At 39.8% G+C, this 26,431-nt stretch overlaps 1 protein-coding gene across 3 annotated transcripts in view; it reads right to left on the bottom strand.

Moving 5' to 3' along the window:
• Positions 1-26,431, bottom strand: part of PFKFB4 (6-phosphofructo-2-kinase/fructose-2,6-biphosphatase 4) — an 84,669-nt gene that overhangs the window by 50,943 nt on the left and 7,295 nt on the right. The window contains exon 1 of one of the 3 annotated variants that reach the window (XM_039348206.1): positions 448-759. The exons of 1 other annotated variant lie outside the window; for it this stretch is intronic. In XM_039348206.1, the coding sequence (XP_039204140.1) occupies positions 448-550 (103 nt within the window). In that variant the 5' untranslated portion in view covers positions 551-759. Of the gene's footprint in view, positions 1-447; positions 760-26,431 lie in introns of those variants that run through there. One more of the 3 variants, XM_039348205.1, reaches the window with a different exon arrangement.

A 26,431-nucleotide genomic window follows, 5' to 3' on the forward strand; every position in this document is an offset into this window, starting at 1 on the left:
CCTGTAGTTCTTTTCAAATTGGCTTTTACAACTCTCAATGTTGCGCAATAGCATTCTGAAGGTGCCACGCATACCGTGCCATACCTGAGCTATTCTCATAACTAGCAGGTGCTGCAAAATCATTAGGCCAACCAAAACCGGCACATGGGCCATCACTTCATTCATCTGGAGCTGTCTCCTCTCAAAATCCAAGGGGACTCCGCCTTACAAACAGGCTTTGACTGCAAGGAGGGAAACAACTCCCTCAATCCATAGGGCCATCCAACGCTAAACTGGCATGTCTTTCATGGGAGCGGGGAGGGAGGGGAATTACCGCCAGGCCTCCGCTTCCAAGTCCTGCTTCCTCATACTTCACCCAACATCCGCACCGGGGTGCTGCAACTCCAGCGCCCCGACTCTCCTATCCTCCCCTTTCCATCTCAGCTCAGTCTTCGACCCGCCACTCACCGCCGCGTTGCGCGCTGTGTTTCGCCGGAAGCCCATTGGTGTAGGGCACCCAGATCTTCTGCAGGGGGTTTTGCGTGAGCTCTCGAGCCGGCGAAGACGCCATTCTCGCCTATGGGGCTAGAGCTCTGCTGCAGTCCCGTCGGCTACGACAGCAAAGCGCGAATGCCTAAGAAGGTGCGCCTTAGCCAGCCAGCCAGTCAGTCAGCCAGCCAGCCAGCCGGCTTGTGCCCGGTCTCCCTCGGGGACGGGCAGGGGCAGGCAAGGCCATCACGGGGGCGGGGTCTGCAGCAAAGCCCCACCTCCTCAGGCCAGCGCGGAGAACAGGTTGCAGAGCTCGAGGCTGAGGGACTCGCCCCGCCCGGCCCCGCCCCCTGAGCCCTTCACGGAGACAAAGGAGAGCCGCGAAAGTGGCGTGAATAGGACAGGCAGGGGAAACGAAGGCTTTGTTTGCCCCGCCAGCTGGGTAGCAAAACGAAGTGCTTCAGATGCAGATCCACCTTTGCGGATTTATTCTGAAGTAAGCCTCCAGGTGTTTAACTCAACTGACGTGCAGGTAACAGCGGATCAAAAACAGTAATCTCTCGTCTTAAAAACGAAACAATATGTCATACGGTTCCCTAAACCACAGCCCATCTAAGTGTCTTTCAGATTAAAAAAAAAAAAATGGAAAAGGCTATTCATCTGAAAAACCTTTTAGATGCCTAAGATTTCAGCCATAATTAAGTCCCTGCTGTTTCTTTTTCATTCTCTAAGACAAGATCTCAATATATTCTGGATACATTTAGTGTATTATGCAGTAGTTCAAAATGAAACATGGACTAATTCATCTTATTAACCCAAGAACTCTGGGAGTTGTAGTTTTGAGGGAAGCTTAGAAATGTATTTGAAAAGTTTAGTAACAAATCAGAAGCACACACCCATTAGCATTATTAAACCACTTCAAATCCAAGACATTCCCTTAAAATACAGTATATGCATCATCATAGCAAGAGGCAGCATCATTTAGATCTTTAAAAAGCTAACTAAAGCTAATCATTAGTACTTTGATGACAGATGATCAGAAAGTCCCAAGGTTAGAAGCTTATCTTGCCAGAGATTCTTTCATGTTGGTTTCTTATATTTTATTAGAGTAGGACTGTTAGCACAATTTGCTAGCCCATGGTTAGCTATTCCATGGTTTGCTGAATTAATCTATTTGCCAACACATATAAGACATAAACATAATGCATAATACACTGAACCACAAACTACAATGACATTATAATCTTAAAGATTCCTCTACACCTTTGTATTAACGCTCCAAATAGCAGGTTCTAACATGAAGGAACATTTTAAAGATATATCAAGCTTTGTTTCTCAAACATAGAAATTCGTTTAGAACCATAGTTCATGAGAAGAAAGACCAATAATACAGATCAAGTCATTATATTTTCATATTCAGAATTTATACTATATTGGCAGAGGACAATATTGATCTATCTCAATAACCTCTGATAAGATCATTTTAATTCCTATTTGGCTCTTTTCACAACTCTCTTTTTTCTCATCTGATGACCCTTGTCTCATCTCTATCAAGACAGAATTTACACTATTAAATTTTTTCAGCATGTAATCAGACAAGCAAAACACGCAAAGTAGTTCAGAGGGAAAAGAGATGGGCAATGGCAAAACCATATATCTTTCATTTTTCATCTCAAAGTAGATTGAGACACCACCATGCAGGATAGAGGGGTTTTAACCCATGGATGTTTGCTCTGATCCTGATTTCGGAAAGATTGCACATCCACATTCTCTGTAAAGAATCCCTCAAGTTGAGCTAAACCTGTGGTAAATTTTTATTAGCAGCAACAAAAAGTATGTAATTGCTTTCTTTCAGGGTTTCTTTTTAAACATCCCAGGCTAGCCCAGAGTCCTAGGATTCTCTGGTAGATGCAAATGATTTTCAGGATCAGCAGAAGGCAAATACAGATTGGAAACTACAGTGGTACATCTTTTATTTTTTATTTTATTTTTATTTTATTTATTTATTTTTACTTTATTTACTGTATCCTGCCTTTATTATTTTTACAAGTAACTCAATGTGGCAAACATATCCAACACACCTTCCTCCTATTCTCTCAACAAAAACCATCCTGTGTGGTAGGTTGGGCTGAGACAGATTAACTCTCCCAAGGTCACCCAGGTGGCTACCATGGCTAAGACAGACTTGAACTCACAGTCTCAAGCTTTCTAGCCTGGTGCCTTAATTACCACATCAAACTAGCTCTCTCTCTATGCCACAATGTATACTAACCTTACCCACTCCCACCTCTGCATGAATATAATTGTAAAGAAATCAGTTTCAAATGTAACTTTAATTTTTAAAAATTAGTATTTTGCCAAGCTAGTAGGAAGACAGATTCTTCCCCAAACTGGATGAGAGGAGAGTTTAATGCTGAAAAAGAACAAATGGACAGGAAGCTATATCTGCTAACATTGATAGTACTGAGAGCTTTGAACAGAATTTCAGTTGTCACCAGCCAACTTGGGAAGGGATCTCTGCTGCTTGAGTGGTTCAACTTAAACATTTTATACTATCTAAATGGAGTCTCTCTCTTCTATTTACTTTCCCTTATTATAACATCTTTCCTTATCTCATACTTCCCAGTATACTCGTTCCTTACCCAACCCCATCCTAGTTTTTGTATATCTGTTCATTTTGTTTTTCTTTTTCTTCTAATGGGATACATAGCCACATGCATGTTTCTGTGTGAAAAAATAGTTAATATATCCAGATGGGGATCAATACATGCAATAATTTATTTTCCAGGCAATTTAATAATTGTTGTATTCCTGGCTCTAGCACAGAGGTCCCTAATCTTTTGGGCATCAGGGACCGGTTCTGTAGAGAGAGATTTTTCCGTGGTTTTGTGTGCTGCCTGTATCCCACAGATGGGGCTTTGCTTGTTTGTGCAGACCAGTTGCCGGCATGCTGCAGCCTGGTACTGGTCCATGGACCAGGGGTGGGGACCCCTGCTCTTAGCATGTTTAGAAGTATGGCTTCTTATGTTTGCAAGGTGAAGAAGCCAGGTATTATGCAAGTATTTAGGGTGTTTTTTTAATTCTTTCCTGTCTGTTCTTTCTCCTAGGGAAGAACTATCTTAAATAACTGCTCTGAACTGCCCAGAATTAATGAAGTGCCCAGGATACAAATACTGCAAAACTCAATAAAATACAATAAATATTGTTTTCTGGTAGCATCACAGAGTTTGAAGAGGCCATCACGTCCAATTGCCTATTCAAACCCAGAATAAACAATATGAATAAATTACTAGGCAAAGTCATTAATAACACTAATCTTATAATCTCATAAAATTAATGGATCTATTACATTCAAATGTCCTGAGTTATCATCATTTTACTTTTACATTCATAACAGATTTGAAAGCTGGAAAGAGGGCCATTTAAATAATATTTACTGTTTTAAATAAAATGTACATTTTGTGATTGTGATTAATAATTCATAGTTTTACAAAAAATAATACAGATCATTCAGAAGATGAATAGATAAAAACTGGATTTATATTACCTACAGTGGCTAAGTAATAAAATCATTTGCTTACTTAGAAGTGTATCTTCCTATTTAAAGCCTTTACAGAATTAAAGAATGTAAGAAGCTGTAACAAATTTGCACAGCAACTCATTAAAACAAATATATTGTGAAATGTTATTATTAAATTTTTAAAATGAGTAATTGTATGTACATTCACTGTTTTATTCTATCATAATCATATTAAGAATCATTCTATTATACTGTAATTATTAAGTGAACATTCTAAATGAAACATACGCTAAACATCATTTCATGATTAATGTTGGAAATCAGAAATGTGGATACTATAAATAATTTTTCTTGTATCTGGTATTAATGACCTCTTCCTTAACAGTTGCTCTTACTTTCTCTAGAAGCTGCAATAATCTTGGTATCTGCTGAATTTGTTAATTTGTTCAATTAACATAGGAAGAAAAACTGGTGTTGGGGGAGCAGCATTTATATATCTAGTCCTCTGTCAGTTCCCAAATAGGAAAGAGTCCATTTGGAATTCTTCCAAGAATTAATGTAAAATAAATGCCAAGAGTTTGAATAAGTGCTACCGCAGTCTTAAGAGATATAACAGTTATCTCATTATTTAATCACTACAATAAATGCTTCATCACTATTTTAATTTAATCAGCCTCAAACACTCAACTAAGGTAGCAAAATAATTGATTCTTCATTTTTCAAAATAAAAGTCTATAAATGGATTCCTCTTATGGATTCTTAAGTGCTACATACAAAGATGACCCTGAGTATCACTGAACATTAGAAGTCTCATAGTTACTGTTGATGTAAATGTGACTGATAAGCAAGTACTGGAAAGCAGAGGTGTCACTGGAAGGCAAAATCACAAAACTATGTCTCACTTATTTTGGCAATAATAAATAAAGCTATTATTTTTAAACTGTAGTTTTCTGTTCCACTATATACCGCCTTATATAATACAATGAATTGTAGAAAATTCTTGTTTTGTATGAATTATATAAATTTACTCCTTGATTCACCAAGGAACTTGAGGAAATAAAATAATGGTAGCAATATCTAGACCAGGGGTCCCCAACCCTCGGGCCGCAGCCAACTATTGGGCTTTGAGCCTTTCAGAACTGGGCAGTGAAAGTGGTAGGCAAGCACAGGTGGAACCATCCTCCTCCCTTCACCAGTCCGCAAATCTTGAAAAGGTTTGGGAACTCTCATCTAGAGCACCAGTGGAGAAATACAAAACGTTATCTTGACTAAGCATTGGTAAAGATCTCATACTGAAGCCAGTACCATAAGAATACGAGAGGTCATTCTGGTGGATCACCTTTGTTAAGATCTATGAGAACCGGAGGCATTGTTTTACTATGGTTCCACTCCTTCCTAAGCAAATAGCATATGAGAAAATGATCGGTCAACTCAGCAGTGTTCCCTTGTGAAATTCCATAAAGTATCAGTCTTCTTCCCTACTCTTTAACATATACATGAGAATTCTGGGAAAGGTGATCAATATACTGAGCTGCACATCTGTAGCCCAGAAAGAACCAGAGATGCTGTAGAAATCTTGATCTATTACAGTGTTTCTCAACCTTGACAATTTTAAGGCATGTGGACTTCAACTCCCAGAATTCCACAGCCAGCAATGCTGGCTGTGGAATTCTGGGAGTTGAAGTCCACATGCCTTAAAATTGTCAAGGTTGAGAAACACTGATCTATTGTCTGGAGGTCTGGATGGGACAAAACAACTGAAGTTGAACTCTAATATGAAGAAACTGCTGCTAATTCAGGAACCAACAGACTTTTGGGTCTAGTTTTAAATCTGAATAGAGTGGCACTTTCCCTAAAGCAGTAAGTTTATGACTTTGGAATCTGTAATTGGAGTGGATGCCATGGCAGTTTTGCTCAGTTTTGGCAGATGGGCCAGTTTGACCCCATGTGATGCGGAAGGCTTTGGCAACATTAAATCATATTGTAATGGGCAGAAGGAAGAACTTTGAGAAACGGGAAGAATTGCAAATAGGCAATGGTCAGATAAGAGAAATCTGAGGCAGAGATTTAATTTAAGAAAGCATCTCAAACTGCACTCTCCCTAGTTCTCATGGAGATAAAGCGAGGGAGGGGAAGGGAAGGAAATTTCCAATGCTCCCTGCCAGATTCCTACAAGGAAGCTCAATGGGGAAGCCAACAGGAAGTTACTTCTACTCCCACATGGTCATTCTGTTTCTGTTTAGGTAAAGAATTATCTCTGAAAAGACAACCCAATAATCTACTAGGCTCTCAAATTTGTGCTGCTTTTCTGGTCATTGATTTCTATACTGCAACCTGCTAATCCTACAGTTCAAAAGAATGTGGCTAAAAGTTTCAGCTCTTTATTCCCTTGGCCCAACCTTGGTAGGCAAGCCAATCTTACCAGTGGTAAACAAAGTCAAAACTTTAAAATATACAAATATTTTGACATTTTAAATACCCCAAATGCAAACACGTAATATTAGAGATCAATTACAGATTGTTAGAAAATAATATATTTGTGTATTTATTAAATGTAAAAGTTTAATTTACACAATAATGATATTAATGGAATTGCTTTGAAATGATTTTAATTTCTTGAAATTGAAACTGAAATGTAAGATGCAGAATTATGGGAAACACAAGCTCAGTTTTGTCAGTTTTAGAACTTGGAAAAAATAACTGAAAAAAGAAGAAAAAACTATCAATATCATAATAAAACAGTTATGTCTAGTTAGGAGCAAATTCAGTGACCTGTACATAAAAAGTCAGTAACAAAAATCCCACAAACAAATCAGGCATTGAGTGTTTCTTTCTTTAGTGAAAACAGATACTGCCCTTAGGAGCAGAATTACATCATGTTCCTGCATTTTAGAATTGCACTGCACGGATATGCTCTGAATAGAAGATAATCTAGACCAGTGGTTCTCAACCTTTCTAATGCCGTGACCCCATAATACAGTTCCCCATGTTGTGGTGACCCCCAAGTGGGTGTGGCCACCAATAAGAGGGAGTAGGACAGCTAGGGAAAAGGGAAAAAATGGCGGACAGCGTGGTTTGGTGACCCCTGTGAAATGGTCATTCGACCCCAAATGGGGTCCCGACCCACAGGTTGAGAACCACTGATCTAGACAAAGGTCTTCCAAGTTAATTGAAAATTTTAATGTATAAAGTTAGTATTGCAAGAGTACTTCCTATTACCACATTTATTATTCCAGTATAAAATATTTCATTTTTTTATGTATCCATTTTTTCTAATTTTTAGAAAAAAAAAGAACCTAAGGAAAAATATTTGTGAAAGGACCCACCTCAATCAGTTCTCCCAAGAAAGCAGAACTCTTGAAATGGCATCATTTCAAAAGGAACTTGTATTGGGAGCTGTTGACAGCAGGAATAGAAGGCAGGATCTGAGGGTTTCCCATGCGAATCGAGTAATTAAAAGTGTCCATAGTACCCCCCCAACTGACCATCCGGACGGTTCAAACAGGCCAATCTGCAGGGGTGAAAATGCCATGGAAACAGAGTAATAAGGTGTCACTTTCAAGGCTATTAAGTGTCTGTGCTGTTTCTTCTGCGCTCGGAGATAAGGTAGGTAGCCGGAGGCACGTTCCATTCTCACCCCATTAGAGACACATCAAATAGGATAGAGCAAGAGACAGAGCAAAGCAAATACACATCGGCACCTCAAGCTTCACCCCCCCCCCAGGAGAATGGCAGAACCCGAAAAGAATAAGAAATCCCATGCACACAGAACATAAGGTTCTGACAATTTGTCTTAATTGTTCTGAGTTGGGTTTTTTTAGCTTTCATATCTCTAGAGAAATGTGAACAATTTCATGTTCCAAGTATCTTAAAAACTGTCAATATTGTTCTTGTTATGGTAGAATTTCTTTCCCCTCATGGCCAAACTACAAAAGACAATAAGTAAAATAAATTAAAAGCATGAGATAAGAAGCTAAAAAGAAATTAAACTATATCCAGTTCATATCAAAATCATTCAGCATTTCAACAATTGTGATGTATAAAATTGGGCTGACAGTGTCTCAGATTTTAAATAGTATATAAGATCTTACACCATTAAGAAAATGCACAGTAGTTATAGAGCATAAATTAGAGCAGGAAATTCTCCATCAAATAGTATCACTTTCCTTTAAGATCCCTAATCATATACCGTATGGGGACTTTTGTATCTCCGTATTAAATGAATTAGTGTTAATCACATTCACTTTTACCAAGATTTTAAAATAAAACACTTTGGAAATGTAAGAACCATTCTTAGGTTCCATCTGCTGGGCAACACATGATGGTGCAATAGAAATAGGAAGGATCCATATGGTCAAATAAATGTCAAATCTCTTCATTGCTCTACATTGCAAAAAGGAGATGCAACCCTGTGAATCATCTGTGATTTCTTCATACACAGTACATGACATCAACAAAATCGGCAATCGTATTGCAGTAATTCATAATGTTTTTGGTGCCAGGGAAAATGTTTTTAATAAGTATCTCACAGCAGAAAAGGGATTGAAGCCCAATTTTCAACAGGATATGATAATGTTATTCATTTGTTTTGGAGTTAGACAGTGCCATAATCCAACTAAATAAATAATAAACAAGTATACAAGACAAATCATCATTTTACTTGACTATAAAAAACTGTTTTCAGAGTGGGAATCCTGAAATCCTGGCATGAGTTTGACGTCTAAATGAAAAATAATTCTCAGAGTCCTGACTATTAAAGCTTCAAGAAAAAGATGAAATTCTAATAGACAATAAGGTCTTTTCACCTAACTCTCAAGTTTTATTTAGAAATGCATTATGTACTCAGAAAAAAAAACTAACAGGAAAATGTATTTCTATTTTATAGAAGGGGCGTTGACTTACCTGAACGCCTTTTCTCAGCACGGAGATGGATAATCCACGCAGTGGGTTGAGACTGTATTCCTGGCCAATCAGATCAGTCAGCCAAAGTTGCCACGCCCCGTCTTGGACCATGATCCTTTAGTCTTGACTCGAGCGCAGCCATTGACTGACAGTAAGACGTTTTGGCTCCACTATATATACCCTATTATTCTAGCCTATAAGGGTGGGTATGGATTATCCATCTCCGTGCTGAGAAAAGGCGTTCAGGTAAGTCAACGCCCCTTCTCCAGCACTGGAGATGGATAATCCACGCAGTGGGACATACCAAAGCCTATTGTCCCTTGGGTTGGGGAATAGACTGGTCCCGTGTGCAACTTTGGTCTAGCACCTGCTGGAGAACCCTCCTACCGAAGGAGGCCTCTGCAGAGGAGTACCTGTCAATTTTGTAATGACGAATGAATGGAGAGGGCGAGGCCCAAGTGGCTGCCCTGCATACCTCTTCAATAGAAGCCTGCATGGCCCATGCTGCTGAGGTGGCAGCACTCCTTGTGGAATGGGCTGTGATATGCTTGGGGACTTGCAAGGACTCCGCCTGGTATGCCCCCGTGATGCATGCCCTAATCCACCTACCGATGGTAGAGGACGAGACCTTCCGGCCCCTAGTAGCAGGGTGGAAGGATATGAAAAGCGCTTCCGAGCGTCGGAATTCCGCTGTGCGTGAAATGTAATGTCTTAGTGCCCTGCGTACGTCCAAGGTGTGCCATTGTTGTTCCAGGGGATGAGCTGGGTTTGGACAGAAGTCTGGTAGGACTATTTCCTGTGATCTGTGAAAAAAGGAGTTGACCTTTGGAATGAATGAAGGGTCTATTCTTAGGACTACCTTGTCCCTGTGAAAATGGCACAGGTCCTTCCTCATTGAGAGAGAAGCTAACTCGGATATCCGCCGAGCTGACGTGATGGCTACCAAGAATGCTACCTTATGGGTCAGATAGCGAATGTCACATGTTTTGAGTGGTTCGAAGGGCGCTCTGGTAAGAGCTTGTAGTACTCGTGGTAGTTCCCACGATGGATACCTGTGCACGGTTGGCGGTCTGATGTTTGCAGCCCCCTTGAGGAAGGATCGTATTAAGGGATGCTTGCCCAAGGATTCACCGGGGCTGGCAGAAAGTATAGTTGAGAGGGCGGCAATTTGCCTGCGCAGTGTGTTTGGCGAGAGGTCCCTCTCTAGGCCATCTAGAAAAAATTCTAGGATCTTGGGAATTGTGATCCCTTCGAGTAACAATTCCTGTTTAGAGCACCATGATTGGAAGCTTCTCCACGTGGCCTCGTAGATACGGTTCGTGGAGGGGCGCCTTGATGCCTGTATGACCCTAATTACACCCTGTGAGCAAGCCCCCTTGGCTAAAATTGACCGTTCAAGAGCCAGACGGCTAGTTGTAGCCATTGTGGCTCTGGGTGGGAGATCTCCCCCTGCTTGAGGGAGATCCTCTCCGGAGGAATCCGCCATGGATTCGTGCGGGAGAGACTCCTCAAGTCTGCGAACCAAGGTCTCCTTGGCCAATAAGGGGCCACAAGGATTACCTCGGCCCTTTCCCGCAGAATCTTGCGTACTACCGCCGGAAGGAGAGGTAAGGGTGGAAACGCGTACAGGAGCCCCCTTGGCCATGGGCTCCGTAACGCGTCCGTCTGCTCTGCTCCCTTGGATGGGAATCGGGAGAAGAAGCGAGTTAGGTGGGCATTGGAAGGAGAGGCAAAAAGGTCCACCTGGGGAAGCCCGAAGCGGTGACAGACCTCCCTGAAGATCCTCGGGTGTAGTTGCCACTCCGAGTGATCTATTGTTGATCTGCTCAACAGATCTGCTTGGATGTTTGCCTCCCCCGATATGTGGTCGGCCTTTATGGAGGCCAGATTTTGTTCCGCCCAGGCCCCCAGTAGGAGGGCCTCGGCCGAGAGCGAGCGAGAGTGTGTGCCCCCCTGACGGTTTATGTGGGCCTTGGCTGTCACGTTGTCCGTCAGGACCAGTACGTGCCTGCCTTTTATGCTGCTGTGAAAATGCCTTAACGCTAGGTGAATAGCCCGCAGCTCGAGCCAGTTTATGTTGTGTCGGAGATCCACCGCTGACCAGCGGCCCTGTGTCCACTTGGTCCCCAAGTGGCCTCCCCAGCCGAATAAGCTCGCATCTGTTGTGACTACTACTCTGTCTGGTTCCCTGAAGGGGGACCCCCTGAGGAGAGCTGGAAATAGCCACCACCTGAGGAAGTGTCGTACTCTCAGAGGTATGCCTACCCTCTTCCGTGATGCACTGATTTGTTGTCTCTGAAACGGGAGCATGAACCATTGCAGTTCTCTTGAGTGCAGCCTTGCCCAAGGAACTATTGCTATGGTCGATATCATCTTCCCTAGCAGCTGGGAAAGGCAGACCAGCGTCACTGACTGACCGCGGCTTACCTGTTTTACGGCTTTCTTTATGCTGCTGAGGCGTTCCTGTGATAGGTACACCTTGCATTCCTTTGTGTCTATGACCGCTCCCAGATGGAGTATTCTCGTAGTTGGGGTTAGATGGCTCTTTGGAAAGTTCACCGAGAAGCCGTGGTCCTGCAGCATTTTTATCACTAACTTTAGGTCCGCCCGAGACTGCTGGGCGGACGATGACTGGATTAGAATATCGTCCAGGTAGCACTGGACTCTGACTGGTACGTTTCTTAGTTGTGCTGCCAGAACCGCCAGAATCTTGGTGAACACCCTGGGCGCTGATGACAGGCCGAATGGAAGTGCCCTGTATTGAAAATGGTGCCCCCTGTAGGCAAACCGTAGAAAGCGGCGGTGAGCCAGAGAGATAGGGATGTGCAAGTATGCCTCCGTGAGGTCGATCGATGCCAGAAAATCCCCTTTCCTTACGCTTCCAAGGATGGAGCGTAGTGTCTGCATTTTGAATTTGCGGTATTTTATGTAGAAATTTAGCCTTTTCAAATCCAAAACGGCTCTCCAACCCCCCGAGGGTTTTGGGACCACGAAGAGGATAGAATAAAACCCCTGGTCTCTCTGGTTCATAGGCACCGGCTCTACGGCCCGTATGTTTAGAAGGTGCTGAACGGCCTCGTTCATGAGCCTTCTCTTTGTTGGGTTTGTGGGACAGGGGCACGGGCGGAAGCGGTTCGGGGGCTTTGAGAGAAATTCTAGAGATAGACCATGACGTATGGTGTTCCTGACCCATACGTCCGTGGTGGTCTCTTCCCACTGGGGAGCAAACCCTGCTAGTCTGCCCCCTATGGGAAGGTCTGGGCGGGAGTCATCTGGTACGGCGGAAGGGGCGGTTGTTCCCCCGAAAGGGCCGTCTTCCCTGTGTTTGCCTATGTCTTGTGTTCTGTCTGTCCCCCTGTCTTTCCCTATCCTGTCTAGCTTGGAAGGGTTGGGAATTTTGAAAGTAGTTGACCCTGGCTTCCGTACGAAAGGATTGTTTCCTTCCCCAGGAGCCGGGTCTCTTGTCCTGCCTTTTAAGCATGTGTTTAAGGACCTTGCGCTTGTCCTTGTTCTCTGTCAGGTATGGCGTTAGTGCCTCACCAAACAGCTTTGCCCCTTGGTACGGAGCCGAAGCCAATTTCCACTTGGATTTGGTATCCGCCTGCCAGTTCTTTAGCCAGAGGATGCGCCTGCTCGTGTTGTTTGCCGCCATTGCCTTGGCTGAAAACTTGGTCGCTAAAAGTGTTGCGTCCGACGCATATTCCGTGGCCGCTACCATTTTGCTCAGTTCCTGGTGAGTGCGTATATCTTCCATGGGAACCCGGCCCTGTAACTCACGGAGCCAACAAAGTGTGGCTCTGGTGAAAAAGGACGCGGAGGTAGACGCCCTGGTAGCCCAAGCTATTGCCTGGTGCGTTCTCCTGTAGTTGGACTCACTCTTTCGGTCCTCGGCTTTAAGAGCTTCAGCAAAATCTCCTGATATGGCCGTGTCCGATATCAGGGGACCTATGGGTTCGTCCACCACCGGCACCTCCAATGTTCCCTCTAGCTCCCTTGCTACGTTAAATAGCTTCCTCTCCGCATTGCTAGGAAGCGGTAGGGAGGTTGGCGCTGCCCACTGTTTCCTTATTGTGTTTAGGAACATGGTCGGGCATGGTATGCGGTGTTGAGTGGTTACCTTTTCGGCGAACGTCGGCTCAGCCTCCGTGTCAACTGTGACAGGCTCCGCTGGTGTCCCATGCCCCAAATGGGCTGTGGCCTCAGCCTTGCGCAGAATAGTAACAAAAAGAGAAGGGTTAAACAGGCCGCTGAAGGACGGCCCTTGAGGTGAGGTGTCCTCCTCCTCCTCAGACATTTGAATCCCTTGTGACGTACCTGGCTGGTCCAGGTAAACTTCCTCAGAGACCGACGAGTCTGAGACGGAGGAGAGGTCCTGATGGTCCTCCGTTTCCTCCCGATGCCTCGTTCTAAGTCCTAGAGGCTTGGCTTTTGAAGTTTGAGCCCTGGCCTCAAATGCACAGTCCACTGCCTGTGCTATTAGGGTAGCTAGCAGATCCCCCGTCAATGCAGGAGGAGTGACCATTGCCTGCGACCCTGCAGGTGCTGTGGTTAGCATGGTCCTCGGGGTTTCCTGTAACCTCCGTGGGGAGGGGGATCGGGAGAGCGATGAGAATTCGCCTATCCCACCCTCTGTTTGGGACTGTGATGAGCTCCCTAATGACCAAATGGCCCGTGGGGATGAAGGGAGACCCAGCGGTAGATCAGGACCTATTCCCCCATTCTGCCTATTTTCAATTCTGGCCCTTTTCTGGGCTCTGTCGAACTCTTTTTCTAGGGCTTGGTGTCTTCTGATTGCCTGTTTGTCAGCCTTCTTTGATGACTTCCTTGCAGCCTTTCTAGGGGCTGCAGAGGATTCCGAATCCTCTGAAGCAGGTGCTCCAGAGGATGAAGGCGGGGCTCCAGTGGAGGGAATGATTGCTTCCTCCATTCTCCACTAACGCTGGGCCGCGATAGGGGGGACCCAGGTAGTAGGAGAGCTCCAACTTTGAGTAAGGACAGGCGCACTACTGGGGGCGTCTGGAACTCAGGAGCAGACTCTGCAAAATTGTCAGAGTTAGTCACTGTGCACGGATAAGAACAGGCACGCTAATGGGAATGCCTGGAACCCGGCTTGACTATGGTGGGTAAGGACAGGCACGCAACTGGGGATGCCTGGAACCCACCACTAAATCCAGAGGCGTACGGGCCACTAATGGGGGACCCGAAGTCTGGAAGGAGCCAAAGGCAACTAAACACAGTTAGTTATGAAAGGTTCTTATTTACTTTAGGTAGAAGACACCAAGTCCTGGAACCAGTAGCTATGTGTCTGATTTGAATGTCTCTGGATGAATAATAGATGCTTTAGTACCCCAGTACTGCTTGCCTATTAATTCACTCCAGCGGCTGAACCTAGCTTTCTCAAGGAACTTTAACTCCCCTGTTTGGACAAAAAATATGGCCGCTGCTGCCAGGAGACTACTGCGCATGTGTTAACAAGGCTGCCTATGCCACGTGCGGTTGTAACAAAGAGCTGCGCGTGCTTCCAGCTGTGCAGACAATGGCGCCTCGTTTAAAAAATCCTGAGCAGCCTGGAGTGAAAAGACTGCTCCTTCGCACGCCAGCTGTTTCCCTTAATCAATCTCCCTCCCAGCATGCGTCCCCTTTGTCCTCCACTTCCCTTGCTAACTGCCTGCCTTTCTGTCTTTTTTTTGTTTGTTTGTTTGTTTGTTTTAAACGCGAGGGGTTGCCCGAGTCTCCCCGTTTGTTTAAGGCGGCTGCCGGCTGCTGGAAGGTGGCTGGGGTTTTTGGGTTAGGGAGGGGAATTAGGGATTTCCCCCTTTTAAGTGGGGGTGGTTTCCCCTGTAGGAATCTGACTTCCTGAGTCTTACAATTTATCAAGGAAATTTTTGAGTGATCAATTAAATTGAATTAAATTATCTCTAATTAGCTTTTAAACTAAGCAATTTCAGCTACTAGAAAAAAAAAAAAATCCCCCCTAATGGAAAGGAACTATACCTGCCCAGGAGCCAAAAGTTGTAGATGTCTCATGGCCAGATCAGTCAAGACTGAAGGATCATGGTCCAAGACGGGGCGTGGCAACTTTGGCTGACTGATCTGATTGGCCAGGAATACAGTCTCAACCCACTGCGTGGATTATCCATCTCCAGTGCTGGAGAACTAGCTAGATTATAGTCCTAAATACCAGGTCACCTTCCTTAACCAGAATCAAATCTTTCATCTGAAGAATGTTTCAGAAGAGAGAATAAGAAAACAAAATACATAAAATACATAACTTCTTAACTATTACTGAACTAATAGCATATCTACCACACCCAAGATCACTATAATAGGGATATCTCTAAATCCTCTTAAGTTAATTAACAACATTCTTGAACTACGTCCAAAGCCATTAATAAAACCCTGGAGACACACTCCTAAGAAAAAACAGCATGTGAAATAATTAGCAAGAATGCAAAACATATTTTAAATGCACAGATGGTCACAGTCCATAAGCAGCAAAACATATGAAGGACATGATGAATTACATTTATTCACTGCCAGTAGATGGCACCTCTGCTATACTGCCTGTTCATTTCATGTACCCAAAACTAGAGACAAAACACAGCCTGACAGTGGCCCAGTTCTAGAGTAATTCATTCTTTTTGTTTACCTTATAAAATTCCTACAAGTTATCATTATAAAAACTCCATGTTTCACTAATTCACCTGACCTGATTGAAACCACAGGTAGAGTGGGTGTATACCAAACTTTAAGCTTATTTTAGAAAAAAAAGTTGGAGACGGATAGATCTCTTTAATCTGTCAAAATCTTCTTATAAAGATCAAAACTCAATCTTCTCTGTAGGAAGGTTTTCTTTCATGTCCCAGGCAATAAGAATAAGAAGCTTTTACTTTAAGTATAAAAATGAAATAGAAGGCAATTCTGTTATGGGGAAAAATATTGAGTTTTATCATGCAATCACTAGTCTCAACCTTGCAGAATTGCTTTTCAAGAATTTGGCAATTGCACTTGGAAAGACAAGACACGAATGTCACATATGACAAATGGTATTCCACAGATCTGCATATAAGTTTTTCTCTCAGGCTTGTATTCAGAAAATTTAAAGAAAACCTTTCACACCACCTAAGTATTTTATGAATATTAATCTTGCTATGCATTACATTATGTCCTGCTTAATTTGTTCCATTTAATTACTATTGTATAGATCATGTTACAATACTGGAGCTCTATATCTAGCATTTACTGGGAAGGGACTTATTCGATGATGAAAACAAATAGTTTATCCTATTCTGAACACTAGTATAATAAGATCCACCCCTTAGAAACTACTATTTGCACATTAGTATGCCTTTCCTAAAATGAACAAATATGGTAGAAAAATATTGTAATTTTAAATATTTTAAAGATGTTCCCCCCCAAAAAAAGACTAATTTATTCTATTAGTTCATGTCTCATTCATTTAATATTCTTCTAGTCATCTACATATAACCCTGTACAATGAAGAAATACTTGTTCATTTTACTGGAGGCAGCCCTTGAATTATTTAAAAACAAACGTGCATCCAAATTGAAGGAAAAGATTCTTACAAACGTCAGAAATCTTGTGTCATTAAGAATAACTGGCAAGAATACTCATATGCTATAAGTGAAATTTTATTTATCCACTGCACTTTTCTCTTACATGCAAAGAAGGAAACTAAGTAAATATTGAAAAATAAATTCTATTGAAATAAATAATTAAAATTCCTGTTTCTTGCATAAATTAACATAAACCCATCTAGAAAAATGTTATTTCATACTTTGTTATTTTATTCCATTTTTATATTCATTTCCTTTTAAAATAACATAATGCAAGATAGTAACATGAGTCAATTAAATTAATTAGATTATAATTCTATGCATCTTTACTTAGAGTCATACCATAATTTATTTCCTCTTGAGTAAACATGCAGAGCACTGTTCTGTTAAATGCAGTAAGCCTTCAGAAGAAATTATTTTGTGGTCACTGATGACTTGCAATATGCCAGTCATAAGTTCATCTAACTACTGATTCCTCTTTTTGCAATTGCCTGATAAATATAGATGTGACATTTTTGTCCTATGTTTCTGATCTGCTAATACAGTATGTCCAGGAGACTTTGTCATTCTCTCTTTTGTTTCCAGCTGCCTTCCTTTTATACTAGCATTTCAATGTAATTTTTTTCTCTTGCGACTTGTGTTCAAGATATAAATTGTGGGAAGAAAGGTGTGTGAGGAAGAAGAGGCACTCCAACTGAATTCTAATGCTCCAGAAAGAAAATATTCTGAAGAAATCTAGAATACCCCATTCCTCTTCCAGACCATTTCAATCAATGCCATCAAGTCAGTGTTGACTCTTAGTGAACACATAAGCAGATTCTCAATTATTGTATCAAAAAACTTCCCAACTATATTATATTTTAAGGACCCAACATACATTTCTTGGCCCTCAGCTAACCCATCACTGCATCTGGGAAGCAGTTCACGACATGACTTGCCTCTCCTGACTCAGATGTTAACAACGCAGATGTTAAGAGAAAAATAGAGCTGAGTGTTATCCATATACTGATTAAATCCTATCCCTAAATTAATGCTGAACATTCTTAGTTTCATAAGTGGCAGAGTTACTCCTACCTGCAAGGAGTAAACCACTGTTAAACAATGCACAATTTAAAGAGATTGACCCTATGCTTTAAAAAATATACTAAGAAAGTGAAGATTGAGAAAAATATTTTAAAAAATCACCCGTATAGCAGAAATTAAATGCTAAGAGAACTATAGTGTACTGAAATCCAAAATTCACTGGTTGGGACAAATTGCTTCTTTCAAAATAATCTTACTGACAGAATTATTGTGCTGCAAAACTGTTATGATGCTGAAACTCCAATGCAATAAAAAATAGACCTATAAAGGTTATTAATTTGGCCTGGTATCCTCTCAGAAATTTCTTTGTGTTCTTCCACAAACGCTTAGAAAATTTTGCTAAATACCTGCTTTAGTCAGTGAAAGTGTTTGCTTGTTTGTAACCCTTATATAGCTGCCCATCTTTTAGCAAACTCTGGGCGGCTCCCAGTAGAGTAGATTCAAAGCAAAACTAAGACTTTTAATTTAGTTTGAAACTAAAGCTAAGTCTTTGTATTGCAAACTGAAAGCTGTAAGGTAAGTATTTTGATGTAGGGCAGATTGAAAATTATAAAAATAACTTCTGAATTTTATGGTTTCATTGTTCACCCAACCCTGCCATTAATGTAGCTCATCTGATTTACCTATTTACTAGAAAGCAATATTTAAGGATAAATTTCAAAATAGATTCAATATATCTTATTTTTGAAGAGAAAAGTGTATGTGATGAATTTCAGTCACCATATCGTGGCCAATTTATAAACTTTATCTCAAAATCAAACTAGATTCTACCCAGTTCAGAATAAGGTCATTTTTATATTGACAAATATTATAGTTTCATTTAAATGTAAAAAACCCCATAATCTTAACATTCTCGTGACAAATAATTTAACAATAAGTCTACTATTTTGCAATAAAATAGTTTGCATAATGCTTGAAATTGGGGGTGTTAACTGTTTCAAAATCTTGTTGGGAAATTTAAGGTAAATCCAAGTTTTCAAAAGAAGGAAGTAGTTTCTCCTTATACCTGGAAACTGACAGTTGTGTTTTCGTAACTCCAAACCACAGTATGTTAAAAATTATGACTCCTTCCTGAAGCTTTATTGCAGAAGTGAAGCACAAACAGCCCAAAGGCAACCAGAAGTCTATGTAGCTTATATAAACTGATCAAGGAGACATCCAACCTAGAACTAAGGAGAAATTTCGTGACAATGAGAACAATTAATCAGTGGAACGTCTTGCCTCCAGAAGTTGTAGATCCTCCCTCACTGGAGATTTTTAAGACGAGATTGGTCATCCATTTGTCCAGACTGGTATAAGGTCTCCAGTTTGGGCAGAGGGCTGTATTAGAACATCTCCAAGATCCCTTCCAACTCTTCCAATTCCCTTTCAATTCTGTATGTTCTGTAGCCTGTTTCCAGTAAAAAAAAAAAATAATAAATAGGAAGCTCTGTTTGGCCTGATTCATTGGCTAAACGAACAGCAGCAACTCCAAGAACCTTGCATCACCCTTCTATCAAAAGGAGAAAAAAAGAAAATTGCATCCATCTGTCCTGGGATGGTGTCCAGAAAGAACTACACTCTGGGTCCATCCATCAAAGAGAGAGGGGGGGGAAAGGTCTCCATGGGATACAACATTATTTATTACCTTGTGAAATGCCTTGAGAATCATTTGGCTGAACCTGGGATTTAAATCTTAAAAACACAGAAAACAGATAACATAAGATTGATCCCAATTTTTAAAGTTCTTTACGAAATCAATTTCTTGCAGAGATATTTAGATGTTCCTCATAGAAAGGATATCTTAGAAGAAATCTGATTCAATTTTTTCAATATAAATGAAGAAAATAGGAAGGGGCATGGGAAAAAAAATGTGTCATGTTATTTCAGCCATTCAGTGGAAGAGAGAGGGGGGGGTCTATGTAGGGGATATCTATCAAGCTCACTTTTAGAAAATAAGAAAATATACTGCTAGCTATAATGAGTAAAAATCAATTTAAATTACTTCAGAGGCCTAAAATAGTGGATGCACAAGTTTTATTTTCGATCTAGAAAACCAACTCTAACAGAATGTAAAATATATCTCCTTATATAGTGTCCCACCATGTTAGAGGGCAATAGAGAAGGGATAAACCAATCCTTCCAAAATGTCTACAATAAATACCGTAGTATCTTACTAGCAATTTGTACTAAGTGTCCCTCCCTACAGACATTTGTGCTTTATACAAAAAGGAGCCGAGTAAACTAATACAATTTGGTCCTCTCTTATCTCATTGTACTCGAAAAAGTTAAGAGAGATTGTAAAAAGGCCTAAAAATAACAAATAATATCTGCTAATTCTCATAAAGTCATAATTATTGTTTTGCTATAGATGAGCTGCTTCAGAAGCACCTCTTAGCCGTTTCCACACACTTGTGCATATATAGCCACTTTCTGGTCCTTTCTCCCTAGCACATCTGCTTATGCTCCCCCCAATGAAAGACCTCTTGAGCCAGATAAGATGAGGTGCTCCAAATAAACAGAAAAATTAGAATTCAGGGGAGGTGAGTAAGAAATATCTCTGCTGTCCTAACACACTTTTTGGGATCCAAGCCATATGTTAACAGTAATAAACTTAAAGGTCATTTCATCATTTTCTCTTTAAAAATGTTTGAAATATCAAACTTGATATTCTTATGAAAATTAATACATTACAACCTATTCAATTGAAAACTGAAAATACAGCCAATAAGCTATAATGCCATTTCAAGGGCATCAAGACTGAATGTTTGCAAGCAGTAGCACCTATTGTCTAAGACAGGGGTAGGCAACCTTGGCTCTTTTATGACTCGTGGACTTCAACTCCCAGAATTCCTGAGCCAGCTGGTTCAGGAATTCTGGGAGTTGAAGTCCACGAGTCATAAAAGAGCCAAGGTTGCATTATTTATGGTTTATATCTTTTTTTAAGATTTTTTGATGAAATTTTTAATTAAGCCTATATCCAGCTCTGAGAAGGTCGGGGGAGGGAATGGGAGGGTTGGGGAGGTTGGGGGGGGAGATTGTTTTGTTACTGTAAAATGTCAAAATTTAATAAAAATTATCTTTGAAAAAAAAAAAAGAACCAAGGTTGCCTACCCCTGGTCTAAGCAATGATAGTGTAATGCAATACATGCTGTTACTCTAGTAACAATATCAATTATTACACCAAGAGCAAGGCTGGAATAAGGAAGTGAGTTCTCAAAATGCATACTGTCCTATAAAGGGAAAATTAATGACTTTAGACCATTTCTAATGCAATGTTCAAAATAATTCTCAAATCATCTTTTATATATATAATTCACCTGCCATATTGGGCATTAGGCACATAGTTGAAAAAATTCAATATACTAAGAAAAACTGAATTGTTCCAAAACTCGCATTGTTCTAAACTCATGCATGCAGGATTACAAAATTACAATTACAATTTATTTAAAAATCAGTTACACAGCTCCAATCAGACAGGATATTTTAGCAGTCTAACTGAACTATTTGACATGTTTTGTCAAACAATGAATCTGAATCTATACAAGTAGAGGCATTTTAGGAGCTCGGGAATTCAATACATATGTCTTTCAAACTATTATTCTCACTTGTATAAAATAGTTTATATAGCAGTGGCTGCAGTGGTTCCTATGATTCTTACAGCAAACAGGAATGTAATTTGCTAATATGATACATTAATGGATTCACAAAGTATGTAATAGCCAATTTAATGGTAATTGATCAACATGCAAATTATCTATGGTGAACTGGAACTAACCTGAGGTAAGGAACAACAAATATGTATGTGTATGAAGAACTGTAAAGCAAGAACTAAGCTAAAAAAATAAATGATTTTATTTTCTTCTTTCTTCTTATACAATAATATACAATGCTGAATAGTCATTAATTAAAGCAATGAAACAATTAAAGTCAGCATACTGGAAATCAATACAATCAAGGTATAGCTTTTAATGGCAACAAAATGAATATACGTTCACTAAGTTCCTAAGATTCAAAAATAAAATGGCCTTGAGGATGCACTGCCTAACTCTGAGAACTATGAAGAAATAATTGCCCTGAGTTAACACAAATCACACTTACCAAATAATGGCATGTGATGCATAAACCTTCAGGGAAATACACTGATTCATCTTGTTTCACATACATCAGACTCAGAATGTTTAAGCTTATGAATGAGTCTTAAGTGAGCCTACCTTGTAATAATCAACACACAAAATGATCACAACAAATATTTTGCAAGGTTGTGCTAATTAAATAGGTTGGTAATAACTAACAATATATATTTGCAAATTTTTAACTTTTCAGTTAGCTACCTTCACAAGAAACATGTTTCCTTCCAGCTGCAAATCTCCAGTAGTTTTGCAATGTTTAGAAAATACGAAATAACTAGTGATTTACTTAATTTTTTTACACTCATCCATCAAGTTCTCATTGTTGTTTTCCAGTAGTATTTGAGAGCCAGATTGAAACTGATGAAAATTTCCTCCAAAAAGATTGAATAATTATTTTGAAAGTTGAATTTAGCAGCAAAAGAAGCATAAAGAACCTTCAAAACTTTTTAACACAATTTTAAAATAATTCTAAGTATCAAAGTACAACCCAAAAAATGTGAAAAAGCTTTACACTCTTCATCCATATCTTTTTAATGTTACCACATCACCTGCAGTCTCTATTTTATGCAACTAAAATATATCAATTGTTACCTATATTTTTTTGGAGCTTATAAATGCTCTGTTTCAAAAATTAGCAAATTTAAGATCTGCAGAAGCAAGTATGTGGAATTTTTGTCTGTTCCTATCCTGTCATATTTAGATATACCTATAGCGCGTGATACATATGCTATACCAGCAATAATTTTACTCCCACTAGTAAAGGTTATTTTGGAAACTATTTCCTTCTTATGTAGGCTTTCAAATTTACCTTGAATTAGATCAGATTGCTTTTTTATATTAATCTGGAGAAACAAACAATTTTGGAGTTCCATGCTCTACTGAAAGAAAAAATTATGTACCTTTTATATATAAGGGATATAAAAATAGATGTAAAATGTCCATTTGCCTTTTGTGGGCAGAGTCTCAATTTTCATAGTGGTATCAACTAAGATCTCAAACTACAATATTAAAAATGTATGCAGTATATTATCTCAAGGGAAAAATTGTAAAACCTCTAAGGGCAATGCTTCCTTCCATCAGATCCAGTGTATTGGATCATGAAATATTTAGGGCTTAAATCTCTGTAAGATAACATGCTTTGTTTAGTTATTTTAAAAAGAAAAAGATATAAAATCATAGACCAATATTTAATTACATGCATGAGTGTAGGGTATTTAGCTAATTTATTGGTTCTAGCATGAATGTGGACTGTATTTTCATTATATCCCACCTTTATTATTTTACAAACAACTCAAGGTAGTGAACATATTCAACACACCTTCCTCCTCCTATTTTCTCCACAACAACCTTGTGAGGTGGGCTGAGAGAGAGTTCTGGCCCAAAGTCACTTAGCCAACTTTCATGGCTATGGTGAGACTAGAACTCACAGTCTCCCGTTTTCTAGGGTAGCTTAATGCTTTAACCACTTGCTTAGAGTTTGAAAGTTATTTATCTTACTAGAAAAGTCCCTTTACTTTTCAAATAGTTCAGAAGTGTTCTGACACAAAATAATCTTGTTTTGAATTTGAAACAAATGTTTCAGGATTGGGCTATTTTTAGTAAGGTTGGAATAGATACTTCACATGTGAAACATTTAATCATTGGAATATTTTGTGCCTCCCTACAGCCCATGCAGAGATTCTCCATCCATTTCTGCACTAATCCACAAATTGTTCCTTAGAAACTATTGAACCTAAAATGTATGTCATTAAGCAAGACAGTTACATGAATTTTGCCCTGTTTTATGACCTTTATTGCCACTGTTGTTAAGTGAATCACTGCAGTTGTTAAGTTAGTAATATGGTTGTTAAGTGAATCTGGCTTCCCCATTGACTTTGTCAAAAGGTCACAAAAAGTGATCACATGACCCCAGAACACCACAACCATCATAAATACGAGTCAGTTGCCAAGTGTCTGAATTTTGATCATGTGACCGTGGGGATGCTGCAATGGTCATAAGTCACTTTTTTCAATGCCTTTTTAAATTTGAACAGTCACTAAAGAACTGTTGTAAGTCAAGGACTACGTGTAATCTCTTACCTGGCTTCAAGTTTTTGTTAGCCTTTAAATATGCTTAATATTTGTATAATCACATCCTCAACCATAGTTAAGATAGAAAGGAATAATTCTTCTTGGGAAAGTAGGAAACATATGATACACCAGCCTATTCCTATAAACATTTGTTATATCAGTCCTGTCTCTTATTACCGATAGGAAAATGTTTACTGCATAACACGCTTTTTATATTAGCATCTTAGCACTGCTTTACAAAAGATGCAAGGGATAAAGTTTAAAAATATCTTAGGTATTTGGATTTTTTGGATTTTTTCCAAGCAGTATGTTGACTCAAACGAGCCATTCCCAAAGAAAGGTTTCTGCATTACTAAAAGTACTGCATAATTTACAACAGAACAGGTCTATAAATAATTTGAGAAACTGAACTTATGGAAAAACAACAGCTATGACAGAATTGTCAATGGCAGATTAGCCTTATCATTAGGCAGATGTACACTGCATGAAGACCATGTTGCAGAAGAATGGGAAAGAGACCACCTATTACTCTCTTTTTTTAAATTGTTTACCTAAATGTCTCCCTCTCAAAATGTCTGACATATATGTTGATATCAAAAGTCCAACAATTAAAAAAAAAGTAAACCTTCACCGCCAAAAGACAGGAAAAAACCCACGAGGGCCAGCAACATTTAGCAGCTAGAAAACCAGTAGATGGGAAAGGAGTGGGGTGATATATGAAAAATTAAACCCATGATTACATTTCAAATATATCCAGTTACAATACCATTTTCATGGATCTCATTTCTTTCTTAAGAATTGAACAAGTTTAAGCCATAAACTGCAGAGGATAGCTTTCTGAAACTTTATCATCCAGCTTAATCATGAACAGTATTCTATAAACAAAAAAGACTGAAAATATAATTTATGCCAATCAAACCTGCTGTATAATGTGCAGTTCCTAACCTTCCAAAACATTCCTAATCATGATGAGTGTCTTAAAAAAATCATACTGAACACATTGGGAAAAATGCATCATAATACTAGATATGCTTTAGAAAATGCATTGGCAAATCAAAGAGGAGGAAATAGAACACATATTCCTTCCATATTTATATTTGCAAATAGTCAAACATTTCTAATAGTGGATTAAAAATGGAAAAACAATAGCCATGGATCATATTTATTATATATTTCTTCACATGATTTATATAATTCTTTCTCTCTAGTAAGTCAGTACAAAAAATACAATGGAACTGAATTTTAGAGCAGGGCTTTCCAACCTTTTCACCAACTGTACCACTTTTAGGATATAGCAATATTCGAGTACCACCAGTCATCTAGCAAGATGTCAAAAACTTGATGACCACCCCCAAAAAGGAAAAAAGTAATAAAGTACAGGTAGTCCTCAACTTACAACAGTTCGCTTAGTGACTGTTCGAAGTTACAACAGAACTGAAAAGACTTATGACCATTTTTCACACTTATGACCGTTGCAGCATCCCCAGGGTCATGTGATCCCCTTTTTACAACCTTCTGTGAACCTTTTGACAAGCAAAGTCAATGGCTGGGGGGCGTGACCAGCTCAATGTTGCTCAGGTGAAGGGGTACCTGTGGCGGGGGGCAGGGTAACCATCTTCTTCCATTACTGTTTCTTAGCACCTGGCATTTAGGACAGGCTGCCTGTAACTCCAGAGAGAATAAAACAAACATCAAGACAAATAACTATTAGTAGGCCAATCCTTCATAAATTTCACCAGCCTCTTTCAAAATAATTTTGTTCCTTTTAAAATGTGTTCTTTTTCCCATTGAACCCTATCATTTCTTAGAATTAATTCTATTTAATTCCAGCTGATTGAAATCTGGATTTATTTCTAGAAAACACACAATCCTAGGCATAGTTTCAGAAACCCTAAAACTGTGGTGGCGAACCTATGGCACATGTGCCACAGGTGGCACGCAGATCCCACTCTGTGGGCACGCATGCCATCGCCCCAGTCCTAGGCCTTCAGCTGGGTTTTATAAAACCTTTTCACTTTAGGCGTCCTCCGCGTGTGCAAAAAAAAAAAAAAAAGTTCAATCAATCAATCAATTTTAACTTGTCATGGGGAAAAAAAGATCTTGCAAAGTTGGAATTGATGGATTGAACTTTTTAGTCCCACCCAGTCTGCTGTTACCACCACAGCCACGCCCACTCAACTGGCCATACGCACCCAATAGGCCACGCCCATCCAATGGGCCACACCCACCCAGCACCCAAGGATACATAAGTGGGTTTTGAGTTGCAGTTTGGGCACTTGGTCTCTAAAAGGTTTCCCATCACTGCCCTAAAATATTCCTTCTCTGGAGACAGAATATTTTACACATGACCAGAATTCTCCATGGTCCTCCAAGTACATCTAATCATAATTTGTATAAGGAGCTAACTGCGTTGACTGTTTAATTTTAATTTTCCTTCTAAAGAAAAGGCAGTCAAGTGGTGTAGCATAAGAGACTTCTAGAATAAGACACTTCCTAAGTAAATCAATAATTAGTCCTTTCCTAGCATTCTATGACTTCAAAATATTTTTCCAGATGATGCACTATCAGCTGATCTCTTTTTTAAATGTATGTGATGTTTGGAGTATGTGTATATGTGTATGTGTGTGTGCCAAATTGCATTACTTGCCATTCTTATATTTAACACCATTAGCTGTTTTCAGATTCCTTGCAAATCCTGA

Source organism: Crotalus tigris, unplaced genomic scaffold (genome assembly GCF_016545835.1).
Source record: "Crotalus tigris isolate CLP2741 ecotype Arizona unplaced genomic scaffold, ASM1654583v1 scf7180000018125.1543573, whole genome shotgun sequence".
Classification (NCBI taxonomy): domain Eukaryota; kingdom Metazoa; phylum Chordata; class Lepidosauria; order Squamata; family Viperidae; genus Crotalus; species Crotalus tigris.